Source organism: Heptranchias perlo, chromosome 26 (assembly GCF_035084215.1).
Source record: "Heptranchias perlo isolate sHepPer1 chromosome 26, sHepPer1.hap1, whole genome shotgun sequence".
Classification (NCBI taxonomy): domain Eukaryota; kingdom Metazoa; phylum Chordata; class Chondrichthyes; order Hexanchiformes; family Hexanchidae; genus Heptranchias; species Heptranchias perlo.
In genome coordinates this window covers 11,956,510-11,975,250 of record NC_090350.1, presented here as the reverse complement: position 1 = coordinate 11,975,250, position 18,741 = coordinate 11,956,510, and the positions used below count along the sequence as shown (strand labels likewise).

The 18,741-nt window shown below is 40.9% G+C and overlaps 1 protein-coding gene across 1 annotated transcript in view; it reads right to left on the bottom strand.

Moving 5' to 3' along the window:
- The window catches only part of mtf1 (metal-regulatory transcription factor 1), a 60,074-nt gene that overhangs the window by 34,134 nt on the left and 7,199 nt on the right, over positions 1-18,741 (bottom strand). The window contains exon 3 of the mRNA XM_068006433.1: positions 5,546-5,784. Coding sequence (XP_067862534.1) covers positions 5,546-5,784 — 239 coding nt within the window. The remainder of the gene's footprint in view (positions 1-5,545; positions 5,785-18,741) is intronic.

Below are 18,741 nucleotides of genomic sequence, written 5' to 3'. Positions count from 1 at the left end.
AGCAAAATCATCCTTCAATGGGATATACTATTTGCCCATTCTGTGATCAGCAGCAATGCACCAACACACATGAGAAGTCCCCAGTATCTGCTGTCCATTTAACATGGCCTCAAATCTTAATTTGTCAACTAGTGACTATTCTCTTCTTGGGGGGCCGGGTGGAGAAAGGGATCCTAAGCCTGGTCCCTTTCTGCTTTTGTGGATTAGCCTCCTGCATGTCCTTCCCCTAACTAATAGAACTGTTCACAGACCTGCTCCCAACAACGCCAAGATGCATAATGGCAGCCTGCGGTGACCACCCCATTCAATTTCCAATCAAATGCCGGGTGAAGCTGTGTCGCTTGTTTCCGAAATAGGAAACAGCAACAGAACTGATTTATTTAAAAAACGAACATAGTTCTTGTTTTTGCTCTCATAAGATCACCATGTCAGTTTTTTTTCTTAATGGCTAAAGATGCAATGAGTCAACTCCAAAATTGAGCTCACTTCTTAAACTAAATACCCACTTCCTAAAATGTTGGCGCCAGGGGTCAGGTTTACACACGAGGACGTGATGAGAAACAGAAACCAGATCAGTCTTACATGTTACAGAAATTCCGCAATGTGCACAATGTAGCAAAACTAAGCCACATCTCGGATACAAGTCACCTTACATGAGTCCCTTCGTTCATTGACCATACAATGGTTTCTGCAAATTTCCCAAAAGTCATGCAGGTTAACATGACCTTTCTTCAATTTTCCAGGAAGTTTTCAGTGTTTAAATTTTTTTTTTTAAATCCAGGAAAAGATAAACAATTTCACTTAATAGGTGAAAATTGAAGCTTTACTTTGAGGTTATAGAAATAATCTTAATATACAGATACAATTAACTACCTGTTCAGCTGCTTCTGTTTTAAGCATGCATGGAAAGGACAATGTCGAGCACTGCTAATGCCCATGATTCCCCACATGGCAAGTGTCTTTGGTTTGCTGCAGAGAAGAGGTTTGACACTTTCCAACAGGGAAGGATTCATTGTCAAAGCAAAAATGAGGGGAGGCCCCGCATGTACTTCCTAACACCATGTTTCAAAGTGAATTGGAAAACAAGTTAGCTGCCTGCTTCCTTGCCTCAGAAATTGTATTCATCTGTGTGGAGAAAATTAATGAGCTACTCAGAAAATCATCATCACCCTTCGTTTGTAGAGGAAAAACAAGAATCAAATCACCAAAAAAGAAAAACCAGGCCAGATTCTTTCCAATGGCAATACCTCTGAGCTATGGCTAAAGACACTGGTGCTAGACTAGTTGGTCAGTGGTAATTTCATCACAAATTTAAGAGGGTTTCAAACTAGTGACCTCCATTCATCAATTAATGTGGCCTTTACAGCACCTACCTCCTGTTTCTACTAGTTTCTCTAGGAGCTACCTTGGATCAAAAAGGAGTATTTGTAGCTGTCTTCATCCCAGACCCAGAAAACAGACAGGCCAGTTTTTCCCCCATTTCCCACAGCAACCACCTGAGGCCTGTTGCCAATTAGTGCCAAATTACAGCCAGTTTTGTGCCCAATGGAAACTGAACCGAGACTGCTCCAACTCAATTCACATAGGACCATTACAGCCATCAGACAATGAACACTTCTCATCTCACTAGATGGATTTGAATGGTCTTTCCAGTCCTACACATTCCTACATAACAAATTCCCAGAGGTGATTTGAACCTAAGGCCTGTCTGACTCCCTGCCCCACCCAGCACCCGCTTGAATCCATCGTGCGGTTATACTCTAGCTATCAATCTCAGATTGGTAGCTACAGTATTGATTTACAACTGACGGTGCCGTGTTATGTTGTTTGCCTAGAAATATGATTCTCTTGGTTAGGATGCTGAGAGTTCAGCTCCAGACTAGTAAATTTGTCCATATTCTCATGACATTTAAAAAGACTCTGCTGAAGTTTATAAAGTGAACAGCAACTTAAAATGACAGTATAACTGCACCCTCAGACTCCCCGTTTAAACTGATAACCAAAAAATATTTAGTACATTATAGTCCTCACAGCCACTAGGCCAAGGCAACCCCTTGTACTTTGAGACACATTAGATCCAGAAATTAAAAGAACAAAAATCAATGACAAGTCTTTTTCATAATTAGCTTCTGTAATTCTGGTGACGTCCAATATTATGCCATATTTCTGTGTGCCAGTCCAACAGGCAATCAAGATTTGGAAGAAGTTTGTTTTCTGTGAAAAGTATAAAAACTACATTGGGCACAATAAAAAAAAAAACTGGTGAATAAAGTCCCTGGTTATAGGAGTACAATGGTTGGTCTTGGGTCTAAAAGTTACAACAGAATACATTAATGACCAACCTAACCTTTTGTAACCTACCATGAAACGAAATCTGTGGGGTTGCAAGTGATCCAACAATATACCTTCAGATCATAAGCCATAAAATTGCCAACAGCCTTTTGTACAATATATTTTGCACCACTTTCGAAGAGTCAAGATGGATCCAGCTGTTGGAAGGGTACATATTCCAGCAGCTCAGTTTAAAAAACCCTTCGTACTTATGGCATCACAATTTTTTCTTTTAAATGTTAAGTTTATTTATTCTTATTTTGTCCGCTGGTCTCCTTCAGGTGATCGAGTTAATCGCTGCCAAGTGCAGGTATTTGACCGGGTCTCAAATCTTGGATAATGTTGCTCTGAACGACCAGTCAGGAGATTCACCCATGTAACTCAAGACGATCCCCAAGCCCCTTACCCTGCCTCTCTTCCACAGTGACGGAACTGAAATTAGACGATGTGCAGAGTCTAACTTGTGTCCACTGCTCTATGCTGTAGCACTTCGCAGTTCTGCCCCACCGACATAATCTTGACATCATGTTAAAAGGCACAGGTCCAAGTTTAAACAAAGTTGTTTCAAGTACTCTCAGTTTGGCACTGCCTTACAGTATAGAAATCGCTGTATAATTACCAGAACCATCACTGTTCAAAACAATTAATTTGTTCACAGTAGGTTGGCATATAAACCAAAGAGACTGCAGTAATAGAGATTGCAGCAATTATTTTGACACCATTTCTAAGGGAACATATGGTTGGATGTTGGAAAAAAGAGTAATGTTTGCTGAGAACTCCTTTGTGAGGTGGCCACACTAGACCTCAGTTTGCAGACTGTGACCTCTACTCAATATAATTTTAATCACTCAGGTCACAATGGGGCTTTCCTAGGGGAAACCTCATTAACCACTAACAAATCTCTGAAAAGTTACTGTACGCAAACAAAATCCACATCCTTAGGCATTAATTAACTGAAACAGATGCGTGCTTCCTTTGCCATTACTTATACTACAATACCTCACAAACTCACACTGCTATTGGAGGAAAAAAGCAAAAACTACAGACAGAATGAAGCAAATGGTCATCAAGTCATAATTTCTTTCAAATGTCACCTTGGCTCAGGAGGTGGCAAGTTTAAGCCACAACCCAGGACTGGAGCACACATTACAAGCTGGAAATCCAGTGCAGCACTGAGGGAGTGTTGCATTGTTAAGAGTGCTTTCTTTTGGATGAGATGTTCACCAACAGGCTAAAGGGACTTCAGGTTAATTTGAAAGGTTCCAAAGCACTATGTGAGCAGGGAGTTCTGTGTCCTGGCCAACCATCAAAAAAACAAATTAATTGGCCATTCATCTCATTTGTTGTTTGTGGAACCTTGCTGTTTGCAGTTTGCTACTACTTCACATAACAACTGACAATTACTTTTGGACAGCATTGGTTGTGAAGCACAGACATCTTGAGGCTGCAATAAGGTATATATGCAAATATTTTCATTCTTCAACTGATACAGATAATACATTAAACCCAGTTAGTGACTCAGTGCATTAGGTAACATATTGTGAAAAACAAATCTGTGCTTAACTCATTCCCTTATGCACGTCCCTCAAGATGGGGAGGAAAACAAAGCTGCCCGTTGGCCAAGTGCCTCCCAACATAATTTGTGTGTCAAGGGAACGCAGGCACTCATTAATGCTAAACTTTCCACAGATTTTTGAAAATAAAGACGCAATAATATAGACATTGATAACTAAGTTTGGCTTCCCATAGTGACTGGTAGCTAAGTCAGGAGTTGGGAGCAGGTGTTGCATTATATTTTGCACAAGCAGGTTAAATTCAGCTTTGCAAAACAGGAGTTGCTGAAGCTGTCTTAATTTTCGGTCCTGATGTTAATGAATACATTTAGAACAAATGCAGATATACTGAAGAAAAAGAAGATTTGAAATAAAAGAATCAGAATGCTGGAAATACACAGTAGGTCTTCTAGTCTAGAAAGTCTGGAAAATTCTAGTTTTCAGTCTGTTGTGGAATCTACTTGCTTATTCGACAGTCAAAGGATTAAGAGATGGTTGAGCTCTGCAGCACTTTGAGCAATGATCAGTCTTAACTCTAAAGGACCAGATATCACAATGCTACAATTTTGGGTTGAGTGAACTTGAACAAATTCAGAAACAGGCAAAATATGTGACCTAGAACCTTTGTTTAATTTTCAGAAAGTGCTCAGTTTAAAAAAAAATCCACTCCCCTCCCTCTACACCACCCAAATTAAAGACCCATCTCATGCTAATCAATTCACCTGTCAGGGACATCTCGTTCAAAGGTCAGCTGTAAAGAAGTCATGCTGTGCAAACATACACACTGGTGCCTCAAACTCCTTTTATACATAATGAAAAATTATTAACTATAAAGCTTGAGGGCTGGAACATGTGAATTTTAAGTGAATCCATTATAATCGCAGACTGAAGAAAGCCAACAGCCCTTTATATTGCAGTGCTGCTTCCAATGGAAATGGCTCTGCAATGGAGTCAATGCCTGAACTCCCTTGATGGTGAATCCACCCTATTGATATATCGAGGTGAATTTAACAACCTAACAACTTTGCATAGGAACATTTGTACCTAGCACTTCTGCTACCTGAATAAATTCTTACGTTATTAAATTTTCTCAATTGTTTGGTTTAACCTTTTTTTAAAAAACAACTATCATCATGCCTCCTGCAGAGCAAAAACAAAAGAGGAATTCTGACCATGGACAAAACCAAAGCTCATGGAAGGAAGGAAAAGAACTTGCATTTTCATAGTGCCTTTCAAAACCTCAGGACGTCCCAAAGTGCTTTACAGCCAATTAAGTACTTTTGAAGTGTAGTCACTATCGTAATGTAGGTAACCAAATTGCACACAGCAAGGTGCCACAAACAGCGATGAGATAAATGCCCAGATAATCTGTTTAACTGACGCTGGTTGAGAGATAAATGTCAACCAGGATACAAGAACTTCCCTGTTCTTCTTCGAGCAGTGCCTTAGGATTTTTTTTATACCCATCTGAGTGGGCAGGATGGGGCCTCAGTTTAACGTCTCATCCAAATGACGACACCTCGCTCAGCACAGCACTGAAGTATCAGTCTGGAATATGCGCTCAAGTATTTGGAGTGGGGCTTGGACCCACAGGCCTTCTGACTCAGCTATTACTGAGTGTGTTATTACTGAGCTATGGTTGACACAATAACTTAACTTACCTATACAGTGTGTTAAATGCTTTTTCACAACCCTGCACGTCACACTCAAATGGCTTTTCCTTGGTGTGGACTCGGACGTGGATTTTTAGGCTGTAGGAGGTGAGAAAGGCCTTGCCACAGCCTTGCTGGTTGCAAACAAATGTGTATTCACCGCGGTGCGTCTTCTGATGTGTCCGCAGGTTCCCTGCTGTGCTGTATGTACGTGGACAGCCTTCAAATGTGCACTGATATCGTTTTACCTTGGGGGCAAAAAAAATTAAGAAAAAAGTTAAAATACTGCACTTTCCAGTTGGAGTTTATTCATTCAACCTCTATGGTGGTTTAACTGGCAATGGCCCACCAATCAGCTTTTAGACAGAAGTGTGAAGAGACAGCAACTTTAATCCAGAGTTGACCAGTTTAAGTGATTGTTGAGGAAGTAGGCTAATATTCAATATTGGGTGTTAAATGGATTTTGATTACAATACACAAACTCATGCAATTGGAAGTGGACAAAGAACATAAGAAATAGGAGCAGGTGTAGACCATACAGCCCCTCAAGCCTGCTCCGTCATTCATTAAGATCATGGTTGATCTTCGACCTCAACTCCACTTTCCCATTCGATCCCCATATCCCTTGATTCCCCTAGAATTTTAGAGTCCAAAAATCTAGCTATATCAGTCTTGAATATACTCAACGACTGAGTATACACAGCCCTCTGGCGTAGAGAATTCAAAAGATTCTCAACCCTCACCTCAGTCCTAAATGGCCGACCCCTTATACTGAGACTATACCCCCTAGTTCTACACTCTCCAACCAGGGGAAACAGCCTCTCAGCATCTACGCTGTCAAGCCCTCTCTGAATCTTATATGTTTCAATGAGATCATCACTCATTCTTCTAAACTCCAGAGAGTATAGGCCCATTCTACTCAATCTCGCCTCATGGGACAACCCCCTCATCCCAGGAATCAATCTACAGAATATGCAGCTGCCCCAGGCAGAGCCACAGTCAGTCAACAGAAGTCATCTCCAAGGCTTAACCATTTAAGACATTTAAACAGCTCCAATTATCAAATGCAGCAAAATACTAATCAAAACAAGATAAACATAGAAATATAAATCCATGACTAGCAAGGTGTACCCATCAACTCATGTGAAACTCTGCTGTCCTTATCCTATCCCATACCAAGTGCTGCTCATCCATCACTCCTGTTCTTGCTCACCTACATTGGCTCCCGTTCCCCTACCGTCTCCAATTTAAAATTCTCACCCTCGTGTTGAAATCTGTTCATAGTCTCGCCCCCCCCCCCACTCCCTCCCTCCCTCCCCACCGACCTCCCAAATCTCTAACCTCAAAGCACAACAACCACCCCAGAACTCTCCCTTCCTCTGACTCTGGCCTCTTGCTTATCCACCCCCCAACTTCACTGGCAGCCGTGCATTCAGTTGTCTAGGTTCCATGCTCTGGAATTCCCTCCCTAAACCCTTCTATGTCGCCATCTCCCTCGCCTCCTTTAAGGTCCTCCTTAAATTCCACCATTTTGAATAAGCTTTTGGCCACCCTTCCCAATATCTCATTTTTTTGGTCAGTGTCCATTTTTGTTTGATTACAAATTTACAATGTAGGATACCACAGACATGTAGTAATGTAAAAAATGTAAAAACAAGGCAGTGAATTACTATGCTATAATTCAATGAGCGGTTCGCAACAAAAATAGGAAGTTATACTTCGCCAGTTTGCGAACATCAGAATACACAGTGAAGTACAGACTCAAAGCAAACTTAGTAAATATTGTACATTTGCTAGAAACTAAGTTTCAAAATTTTTACTTCTAAAGGACCAGGTATTACAATACCACAGCTCAGGTTGAGAACTTGAACCAATTCAGAAATCGGCAAAAGTGACATAGATCCAGTTCAATTTAATGAAAATCTTTCTCCCCCACCTGCCTCCCAAATTAAAAGACCATTTCATGCTGATCTATTCAAATGGAAGGAATGTTTTGTTCAAAAGACCCGGCATGACCATCCACAAATCATATTGGTGCCTCAACAAATTTTCACTACATGAAGAGTTTAACTATAAAATGTGTAGGCTGACATTTTTGTGCTCAAAGCAAGGGAGTTGACATTGGTGAACACCTTCTATATTTTTTCTGATCAACCATTGTTAACATAAAGCACTCTCCGACCAGGTATTGGTAGATGCAGTCAAGCTCCTACTATTTGGGCATACCAACCCTAACAGTTGGTTCGACCCCTAGTGTGAGCATTCTCTTCCCACACCAAGACATCATTCCATCTTTATTCAGGCTGCCTTTAGTGCCAAGTCATAGGCAGTTAATTAAGACCAATCTCATTGCAGTTCATAGCTTTATCATTGGCACAGTCTGGGCTAAATTTATGCCTGATGTGGAACAAAGATCCACATAATTAACGTTTTCATTTTCAACTCATTTCTACCTTCCTTCAAATTCTACTCCAGGATTTCAGAACATAATCTGAGATGACATTTCAGTGCAATACTGAGGAAGGGTTGCATTGTCAGAAGGGGTACCTTTTGGATGAGTCATTAAAGCGAGGACCCATCTGCCTGCACAGGTGGATGCAAGAGATCCCATGGCAGTATTCAAAGAATAGCAAGGAGTTCTCCTCTTGTCCAAACCAGCATGTCTCCCTTGACAAACACCTCCAAAACCACTGAATTAGTCATTTATCTGATTTGCTGTTTGCGGGACTTTGCTGTGTGAAAATTGGCTGCAATATCTGCCAACAGAAGTGAGGCAATTTGAGCAGTCCTGAGGTCATGGCAAGATGCCATATAAATTCAAGTTTTTCCTTTTTTTCTACTATCTAAAAACTAGGAGAACGAGGCACACTGGTCAATTCAGTAAGCTATTGTGACAACAAAGGGTTTCTGTTTGATCCCTGAGCAAGACTACAAGATGATATTGTGCTTATCAAGTCACACCTCAGTACCTAGGAATAGGGCTTGCCTATGGGAGCGATGGTCAGTGCTGGTAAGAAAATATCTGGAGTAAAACCTAAGAATATCATACTTCCTATATGGGAGGGAATGAAACTTGGAATTTTAAGACAGGTTTTTTTAAAATCAGCATTGTAATGCAACAAGTGCAAGGGCTACTTGAGAAGCAGTTACTATAGTAATACACTAAACAGAACATTCCTGTAATCTACTGTTAATTATTCCTGGTAATGTTGCACTCATGACATTCACAAGAGTAGTACTGCTTTGTGATCGCACTAATTACTGGATCTTGCCTAAGAGAAAGGAAACAGGTTTCTAACAGTACAAAATTAACCTGACACTAAGGCAGAGCTCAGGGCCGCTTATGCTCCGAGACACCATCTGAACCTCTTGTTAGATTACAGTTTTGCAACTCACTTCCAGTAATCCATTCTTTAGTTGAAAATAAGCTTCAGTCAGATGATGTGAAGATGTCATTACCCATTCTTAAATGAAATTAGTTTTGATTTTCAAGCTTATTGTTTCAGTACTGATAACAGTAATTATTCTGAATTTTCCTTCCTATATAATACAACCACATAAACCGTACGAAAGCACTCAACTTTAACATCGCAAGTTTCCTGGACTCAGAGTTATCCTACTGGAAATATTCAATTTCCTGGATTTTTTACATTTTAGAAAAAAACAAGTGGTGCAAACAGAAGACAGCAGATGAATGAAAAAGCTGCAGCACCAGTTGGCAATATTCCCATTGGAGCACGTGGTCCAAGGAGACACGACACTGTCTTACTGCAGCTCTGCTGAATAGTTGCAGGCAATGCCGAAGTGACATTATGAGGGCAGAACATTACATTTTTATAATTCTTCATGAATGCTCCTATGCACCCCAATTTAAAACTTGTCAATTACAACAGCACTTTCTTGCTTCAGTGATACATTGTGTGGAATTTGCACAAATTCTGAGCTAACACTGGTAATATGTTGCTCTAATTAAAGATATGTGAGCAATTGGTTTCTATTCCGTCTTCAGTAGTGTGCAAAATTCTCTCAAGACATTGCGACTCACTAACACAAGCATCTCCAGTATAGCAAATTTAACACAAAAAAAAACTAAAATCCATTTGATCACATATAGCCCTCATGGCAACAATGAACTATTCCAACAAAAATTTTGTAGATTTGGTAAGTCGTAACTGCAGGGTGACCAAGTGTAATTTAAGTTAAGGGCCCAAAACTGCCAAGAGTCCCGCTCAGCCAGCACAACTATCGGGGAGCAAAACTCCAGGTCGCTCCTACAGAAGAACGCAGACCACATCTCAAATTTAAGAACGGGGTCATTAGTAATGATCAAGGCAGGTGGCCTGGGCTATTAAAGGTGCACCAGAAGAGCCCGTCCCATCAGTGGATTAGAGGCGTCCATAGTTGCCCCCATGGCGGATCAGAGGCCTGGGAAGCGCTGGAGAGAAGCAGGGCAAAATAAGGGCGTTCAGTGCCACTGTTGAAAAAGTAATCACCCTCCACGTCTTCAATGGAACTCACACCAGCTCTCAGCTTGCAAGAGTTTCATTGAGGCCTTACAAGAACATAATGAGCAGAATTCCAAGGTAGCCCAATAACTCTTCTGGATACGCCCCCTTTAGTTGGGGGAGGGGGAAGTTAGGCAGACAGGTGGAAGACTCGCCCACCCTGGGTGGAATTTAGGGCTGAAGTTAAATAGGGCTGAAGCCCAAATGTATCTTCATTTATGCCTGATTACTGCAAGTGTAACAGTAAACTAAGTCAGGAACTAAACGCGGTTTCCAAAAGCTCTTAGTTTTTATTTGAAGACTAGGCAAAAAGACTACTTAAACAGGAATGTCCAAGATTTTTGTCGTTGGGTCACCTAGGTGAATGGCATTGAACTGCAGGGAGTCATATACAGTTTAAATCCATGTTCCTATTAAATTGCATATCTCTCAAGTTACAAACACTAGTAGTGTTCTGATTTAGGATTTATCAACCAATGAGACAACAGTGTTAAGAACATAACCTCCTGGCCTACAAAATTCAAACTGAACAAGCCAATGGATGATAAATCAAAGTAAATATATAACACAGAGTTAATTGGGCATAGTGAGCTGCAATTTGGTCATTCTAATCTTAAGAAACCATTTTACAACACACTTGCCAAATGTCACTTTCCCTTCTCCCTCCCCCTTGTGTTACACAGGTCGCTGTGTCAGCACAAATAAGTTCCACCGGTGAATAATAAATGAAACCCAAAGGACAGCAGCTCAAAATGTCATTCAAGGCTGTAAAATACATGATATTTATACAAATGCTGGGACAGGTGAGGGTTTGAGTTTTAAAAGTGGTCATGGATTTACCAGCGCTGCTTGCAATTGTTAAGCCAACACAGGCATGGATATAAATTTGCTCTAAAACATGCACACAGCAAGTCACCACTGAATAATTGTTTACAGCAATGAATATAGAAAATCAAGGTCAAAGGGTTTACATGGTGAAGGGTGACTAAACTGAGGAATAATGCCAGATACCAGTGCACATTAACTGCCAAGCTCATTTTTCCACAACATTCACCTGAGGAAGGAGGAAGCCTCCGAAAGCTTGTGAATTTCAAATAAAATTGTTGGACTATAACTTGGTGTTGTAAAATTGTTTACAAAGCTCACTGAAGTGGAATTAGTTCAGAGACTGGTGGAAAAACCCACTAATTGCCATGTCATGATTACTAATCTTATTTTTACTTAGAAAGTAGGTTGCACTGCGCATTGCCTGTCTTTTAGCTAGTTTCAGGGCACAGAAAGATCACTGACCCAAAGATGACAGTTTTAATATATATATCTATCTATCTATATCAAACACATACATACATTACATACAATATAAAATTCAATCAAAAACATGTAAATCCAATATGTAAAGGGAAGTGGGTCATTATGTGAACTCAGTTATGTTTTACTTCTAAAAGCGTAAAATTATTCCTCTTCATTTTATTGTAAGTTCATGGCTATTTTACTAGAAGCACTTTTACACTGGAAAATTCAGGCCTACAATTCTGCCATGAGAATAAGGGAGTTGGTTTTAGCAATGTAAACACTGAGCACAGCCAGTGCATGAGTCTCACTCACCCCAATCTTAATTAACTAAACAAGTGCCTACGTAAACGCCTCACTGCAGCTATGTGTCCTGTACCCAACTGAACAGATCCGCTGGTGACAGAAGAACGAACTTGCATTTATACAGTGCCTCTCACAACCTCAATGTCCCAAAGCACTTTACAGCCAAACTACTCTTGTAATGTAGGATACGTGGCAGCCAATTTGCACACAGCAAGGTCCCACAAACAGCAATGTGATAATGACCAGATAATCTGTTTTAATGATATTGGTTGAGGGATAAATATTGGCCAGGACACCAGGAACAATAGATACTTGACACCAGGGGAAGCAAAGCTATGGACACGCTTGTTCAGGGCCATGCCAAAACATTTACAGCATAAATGTCTGTTAAGTGAACAAAGGTTCATCTAGCCTTGTAATGATGCTGGATCAGGTTTCTGCTGCTAGAATTTTTCAGTGAACTATGAAAATGCCAGAACTCCCTCCAGTAGCACAGAAGAACTAGTGCAACATTTGAATTCAATGAACAGTACCCAATGACCAACGTTTTTCTGCTGGGGCTATAGCGCAGGTCTGTAGGACTTCAAACTATATTTCAAAAATGGGGGCACTACCATTTTGCCTTCTACTCCAAAGCTTTGGCAATCAAACTTCTGTTGCAACAAATCAATCCATGTAAAACTGGTGTCAGCTGTGGCTCGGTGGTAGCACTCTTGCCTCCGAGTCAGAAAGTTGTGGGTTCAAATCCCACTCCAGGAACTTGAGCACAAATTCTAGGCTGTCACCACAGTGGCATACTGAGGGAGTGCTGCTTTTGGATGAGACTTTAAACCGAGGCTCCTTCTGCTGTCTCAGGTGGGCGTAAAAGATCCCATGGCACTGTTCCAAAAAAGAGAGAGGGGGAGTTCTCCCCGGTGTCCTGGCCAATATTTATCCCTCAACCAATATATAAAAACAGATTATCTAGTCATTTATCACATTGCTGTTTGTGGGGCCTTGCTGTGTGCAAATTGACTGCTGTGTTTCGTACGTTACAACAGTGACTACATTTCAAAAAAGTAGTTAACTGGCTACAAAGCACTTAGGGACATTTTGAATTGCCAAAAGTATATTCAAAAAGAGAAGGGTCAATGTTGCATGTTGTTTTTTTCACTGACCTGGAGCTATAATTTACAAAACACCTTCTAGTTTGCAAACAGCAATTAAACTGATTGGGGAGTGTGCATACTTATAGCAATTACACTTTATGACCTTAAAGGGGCAGGGTCTATTTAAACACAGCTTCACCAAAGCAATTGTGCGTTACATGGTATAATGCCTCGATCATTATAAAGCAGTGCATCTTTGACTTACTGTGAGCAACACACAGAAGATTGCTAGTTTTTTTTCATAATTATGCAACATAAATGTGTAAATTCATGCAATAAAATTGAAAGATTGAGAGTAGTTCCTTGCTTTTTGATTTGCTGCTCATAAAGTAGAAAGGAATGCAAGAGAAGGCTCTGGATATAGCATGCTCACAAAACACTCTGGGTATAGCACTCAAGGTGTACTGGCTAGTCTGCAAAATTATGGATACCAATTGCTTGTCGGGACTCATTACACCAAAGTAGTAATCCCTAGGACATGTTTAAATTGACACCATTAGATTTTACAACATATGCTGAACACAGAATTCCCTAGTAACCAATCCAGATGATTTCTCCAAAAACCTGCAGGAACAACGACACACATCAAGGATAAGTACACTAACAGTTGCCTTTCACAATTACAATTGCTATTGGCATAAAAACTGAACAAAATCCCAATATAAAATGGAATTTGTACATACTATAAATACCAGACAGTGGCTGTAATCAAATCTTGTGGGATCAAGTGATGGTTGGTTGTGAGCTTTATTCTTTTGGTCCAAAATTGCACCTGAACCCCTTATTCAGATGTAATCAATCTAGGAACTGCTTATTTTGTAAGCACATTCCTTGGGCCTAGAGCATTTTAATATTTTACAAAATCACTCAGATCAGATCATCTTTTGTAAAATTACAATTCTTTTAACGTTTACCACCTGTGAGCAAATTATACTGCATTTTCAAGAACTTGCATTTACGTAGTACCTTTAATGTAGAAAAACATCCCAAAGCACTTCAGACGCACAATGAAAATGGACACCGAGCAAAATATCAGGAAATGATGAAAAGCTAGGTCAAAGAGGCGGGTTTTAAGAAGGATATTAAAAGGAGGAGGCGAAGATGGAGGGGCTTAGGGAGTGAATTCCAGAGATTGGGACCTAGACAGCTGTAGGAACAGGCACTATAGCTGGGGTGAAGGGATACAGGAGGTTACAGGAATAGGGATGGATGAGGTCATGGAGGGATTTAAACACACACGAGAATTTTAAGTTTGAGGCAATGGGGAACCAAAAGCTAATATGGGTCAGTGAGGCTGGGTGTGTCTTGGCGATGTTGGCCAGGGGCTGCAGAAGTAACCTGAGATTCCAAACTGCTGACACACAGGCAAAAGCAACTTTTGAACTGAAGTAACCTGAGTTCAGTCGCTGGCCTGAGCTGGCCGGAACCGGTTTGAATTAGCTAAGTTTTGTGAAAGACAAAGGAGATGTGATAAGACACAAGTCCTTATTTAGAAAAGGAGTAATGAGGTAATGCTACCTAAGTCCTTGGGACAGAGCCAATGAGGAGAAGACACAGATTAGGCGAGCAAGCCTAAACCAACGGGAGAGAGAGAGAGACAGCACAGCTTGAAGAGATAAGATTCGGAATAAGAATGAAGAATCTGGGGCGTGGAGCCAGAGCGAAGACTCCGGAGACCAACCATCGCGGAAGTGGAAGAACCTACGTCAGGGAAGTAGAGACGACGTCGAGAGAGAGAGAACGGAACGCCTGGCCAGCGTCAGCTCTCCTTTTCGGGTATCATCCTTTATATTCTGTGACCACTCAGGGAGTGTCAGAGAAACCAAGTGGGTGCGCGTTTAGATCCTAGTTTGGGTATAAAACTGTATAACCTGGTGCAAACTGCATGTCTCTATCTAACCAGACGTATAAGCTATATGTATATGATCTAACGGCGTGAATAAAGCGAATTGAGAGTTAAGAGAGAATTGACTCTTCTCCTCTTTGTACTAAGCCAAGAACCGTAACCGGTAACCTCCGGTCAACAGCGAGACATAGGATATGGAAAGCAAAGTTTGGATGCGCTGAAGTTTATGGAGGGTGGAAAAAAGGAGGCCAACCAGGAGAGCATTGGAGTAATCAAGTCTGGAGATGACAACGGCATAAATAAGGGTTTCAGTGTCAGATGGATACGGAGCTGGACAATGTTAGAGGTGAAAGTGGATGGTCTTAGTGATGGAGAGTACATCAGGTCAGAAGCTCAGCTCGTGGTTGAACTGGTTGCCAAAATTGTGAACAGTCTGGTTCATCCCGAGACAGTGACCGGGGTGACCAGGGAGGAGGCTGAAATCAGTGGCAAGGGTACAGAATTTTTGGTGGGGACTGAAGACAATGACTACTCATTCCAATTATTAGCAAGTTACTGCTCATCCAAGACTGCACATTAGACAAGCAATCCAACAGCACAGAGGCACAGCAGGGGTCAAGAGAGGTGGCGGAAAGATAGAACTAGGTGGCATCGGTGTACTTGTGAATGCTTGCTGGAGATTTTGTTGGGCACAAGCCCCAAAGTCCTTGCATATTACACTAGCACTTAAAATTTATACACTATTACACACTGAATAGAAGTCTGAACTCATTTTTTATGAATTAGTTCTACAACACCTAATTATGCCCTCTGCTTCTAACCCCACTTGTACTTCACTAAGCTAAATACAGTAGCTTGAAGTTACTACACAAGACCTCCTCAGTATAGCTGAGTCACACAGAGGTACCAGATGAGATTCCTGGTCTGTGCTGAATTAGCTAATCTCAGGGTGGCAATAGGAAAGACTAGAATTAACCTTCGTGCTCCTGGACTAGGTGGAGATTAACAAAACGAGTTCCCATTCTCATCACTGATTGGCTGGAAAGTGCGTATGGTCATCCCTGGGCAAGGCCATGATGTGACAACCCCTGCAGTCAAATAGCCTGTCAATTTTGAATGCCTGGGCCCACATGAAAAATGGCCACTTGGGCAAGGTATTGGAGGTGACTGGCACCTGTGGATCCTGCAGTAGTCAGTGAGCTCAGGACAGGTGGGCAGAAAAGTTGAAGGGGGAAAAAAGTTGCTAATTAAGGTTCAAAACAAATTTAGCTTGGATTTTTTCTTGAAGCAATCTTTTCTCCCTAAATCAAAACCAGTGATGTAGTGCCAATTTTAAAAGTTAATACACTGTACATGTAGACACACTAGACATAGAGAAGATGCTTCCTCTTGTGGGGGAGTCCAAAACTAGGGTTCACAAATATAAGATAGTCACTGATAAATCCAATAAGGAATTCAGGAGAAACTTCTTTACCCAGAGAGTGGTGAGAATGTGGAACTTGGTACTACATGGAGTAGTTGAGGCGAATAGCATTGATACATTTAAGGGGAAAAGCAATAGAAGGGTATGTTGATCGGGTGAGATGAAGTAGGGTGGAAGGAGACTCGTGTGGAGCATAAACACCGACATAGACCAGTTGGGATGAATGGCCTGTTTCTGTGCTGTAAATTCTATGGGTCATAATTTGTTGTCGCAGGGCATCTAACGGTGTCTGCCATTAGTTAGACATGCCCTTGCACGTTTCAGTTTTAACATTTTTTACATGGCAAGTGTAAATTAGAGTGTGTGAATTCAATGTCAAATCAGGTACAGAAAGATTGGATTAAGAGTCAGAAAGGAAAAGTTAAAAACAAAATTAAAATTTTATATTTTTTAAATCTCCAACAATTAAAACCTGAAGGAATGAGACTCCGCAATTGTAATAGATAATTTTCAGTGTCAGAGAGGTTGAATGGCGGTAATTAATAATTATCACATCATTAAAACGGTGCTTAGACTGGAATGGACAAGACTTAACTTTCTGTGGTGAGTTAAGTTCGTAACTACCATGCAACTACAGCAACTTCACGCCACTGAATGCATTCTAATGGTGAGGCAGACAGCATGGTGCCGTTTTTGCGAAGCTAATGGTGGAGCAGCGCCTCTTGGACAGCAACTTTTGGATATTTGAGTTTAACCGCACATCTGCCCCTCACCTGAAGTTGCTGCACCATTTGGACATAAACAACAGTGAACACCAATAGCCTCACCGTTATTTTGACTGCAAACTTTGGGCCATTGTAATTCTATGTACATCAGGGATGGAATTTATTTCCAAAAGAAAAGGATGGTGTCTGGGATCCTTTCTTTTAAAAAAATACTAATTTATTTACATTTTATGTGGTGCATTTTACACCATTACTTCAAAATTTGTACACTATTTCTTGATATGTAAAAGTACACAGTTAAAGAACACTCCCCTATTGACTCAGAGATTGTACCACTAGTAGCTGATCAGTACAGACCAAGAAACCCATCGACCCACCACCCCTCATGTATTTTCTCTGCCCCCACCCCCCATGCATTTTCTCTACCCCCAACCCCCACGCTAAGTGTCCCTTCCCAGCTTCGGCTCCCAGGTTTTCCCCTCTCTTCCCGTTGTCTATCCGAGCCTTGCTGGCTCCGAGTCCTGTTGTTGACAGAGCTGAAGTGATTGAACTTGCTACCATTTCAGCTTTTACTACGGCAGTAACAGGACCCATTATGAGGTGGCAGAACTTGGGTAGGGGCTGAGGAAGGATTGACGCATGCCCTGGCATGGTGGGCAGTCAGTTAACGGATTTATACTACTGTTGAGTTCCCTGGAACTGAGCATACACTCACCAACAAAAATTTAAAGTGGGTATTGTATACCCTTCACTACATCCAACTGAAACCTCCTACTTCACCAGTCCCTATTGTGTTACAGCATTCTACAAAGATCAAATCTTTTCATTAAAAATGTTAAATAATAAAACAATATTACAATACTGAACTGCCATTCCACCCACTCTAGCAAGAGAGGAGCTCAGGGAATCACTCATCTACCTTGCAAATACATTGTAGCAGTGGTAATTACTCTAGTCCAATCCACAACTATAGTTAGCATTGGTACCAAGAGGATGCAACTACCCCAAAGGAATTTATTGCTGTCAAATGGCCTGTTGACTTTATATCCACTAAGTAATTATTGACTTGGCAGTGCTACAGTCATAACTGCTTATCCTTCTACAGGGGCATTACATTTAAAATTACACAGGAGCCTCTGGCCACTGGCATATGCTGCAACACTTGCAGTTTGCAACAAAAAAAAAGCCCAAAATGAAACAGATGCCAGCTCCAGGGTAATAAATGTCTATTCTTGCACTGATTTCCATGATAATTTCATTTCTAAGCTCAGGAGCTACTTTTTTTTAAAATGGGTAATATCACCCAAACGCAATGAGATCACTGCCTCACATAGGGAATGAACCTAGTGTTTAAGAGGTCCCCACTGTCCAAGATTTTATGATTTGAGGATTTTCAGTTTGTAACATTACCCCTTGAAAACTTCTCTCCTCTCTTCCCTTCACATCAAGTTGAACTGTAATATAATATTGGCATTTTTGATTAATATATGAATTAGATAGAGAAGCTCTGTGCATTAAATAGTTTCAAAAGCTGCACTGATGGTTTAAAATACATGATTCTTGATGGAAAACACTGCCAGAGGAGCATAAACAGAAACAGCATTGGGCCTTTTTTTTTAACAGGGTGTGGGATGCTGAGGTAAAGGAGAAATTTAGGGATCTGCCAAAAACACACACACCAGAGCAGAGCAAACTGAAATGCTGAAGGTTCTTGTAAAGTGCATAATGACCCAACGGTGATGGAGGTGGGTTCTGCAGCAGCATGCTTACAAAACAAGCATCTACCACTGTAGAAATTAAAGAGATACGTATAGTCTAGTATAATATTATTGAGAATTGTATCGATGAAGGCGTCATCGCCATCGGTTGTAAGGGCTCCGACAATAGTGAAACAGACCAGGTATGGACTCTTTAAATGTTTCCGTTCAATATTTGACATGAATGGTTAATCATCACAATATT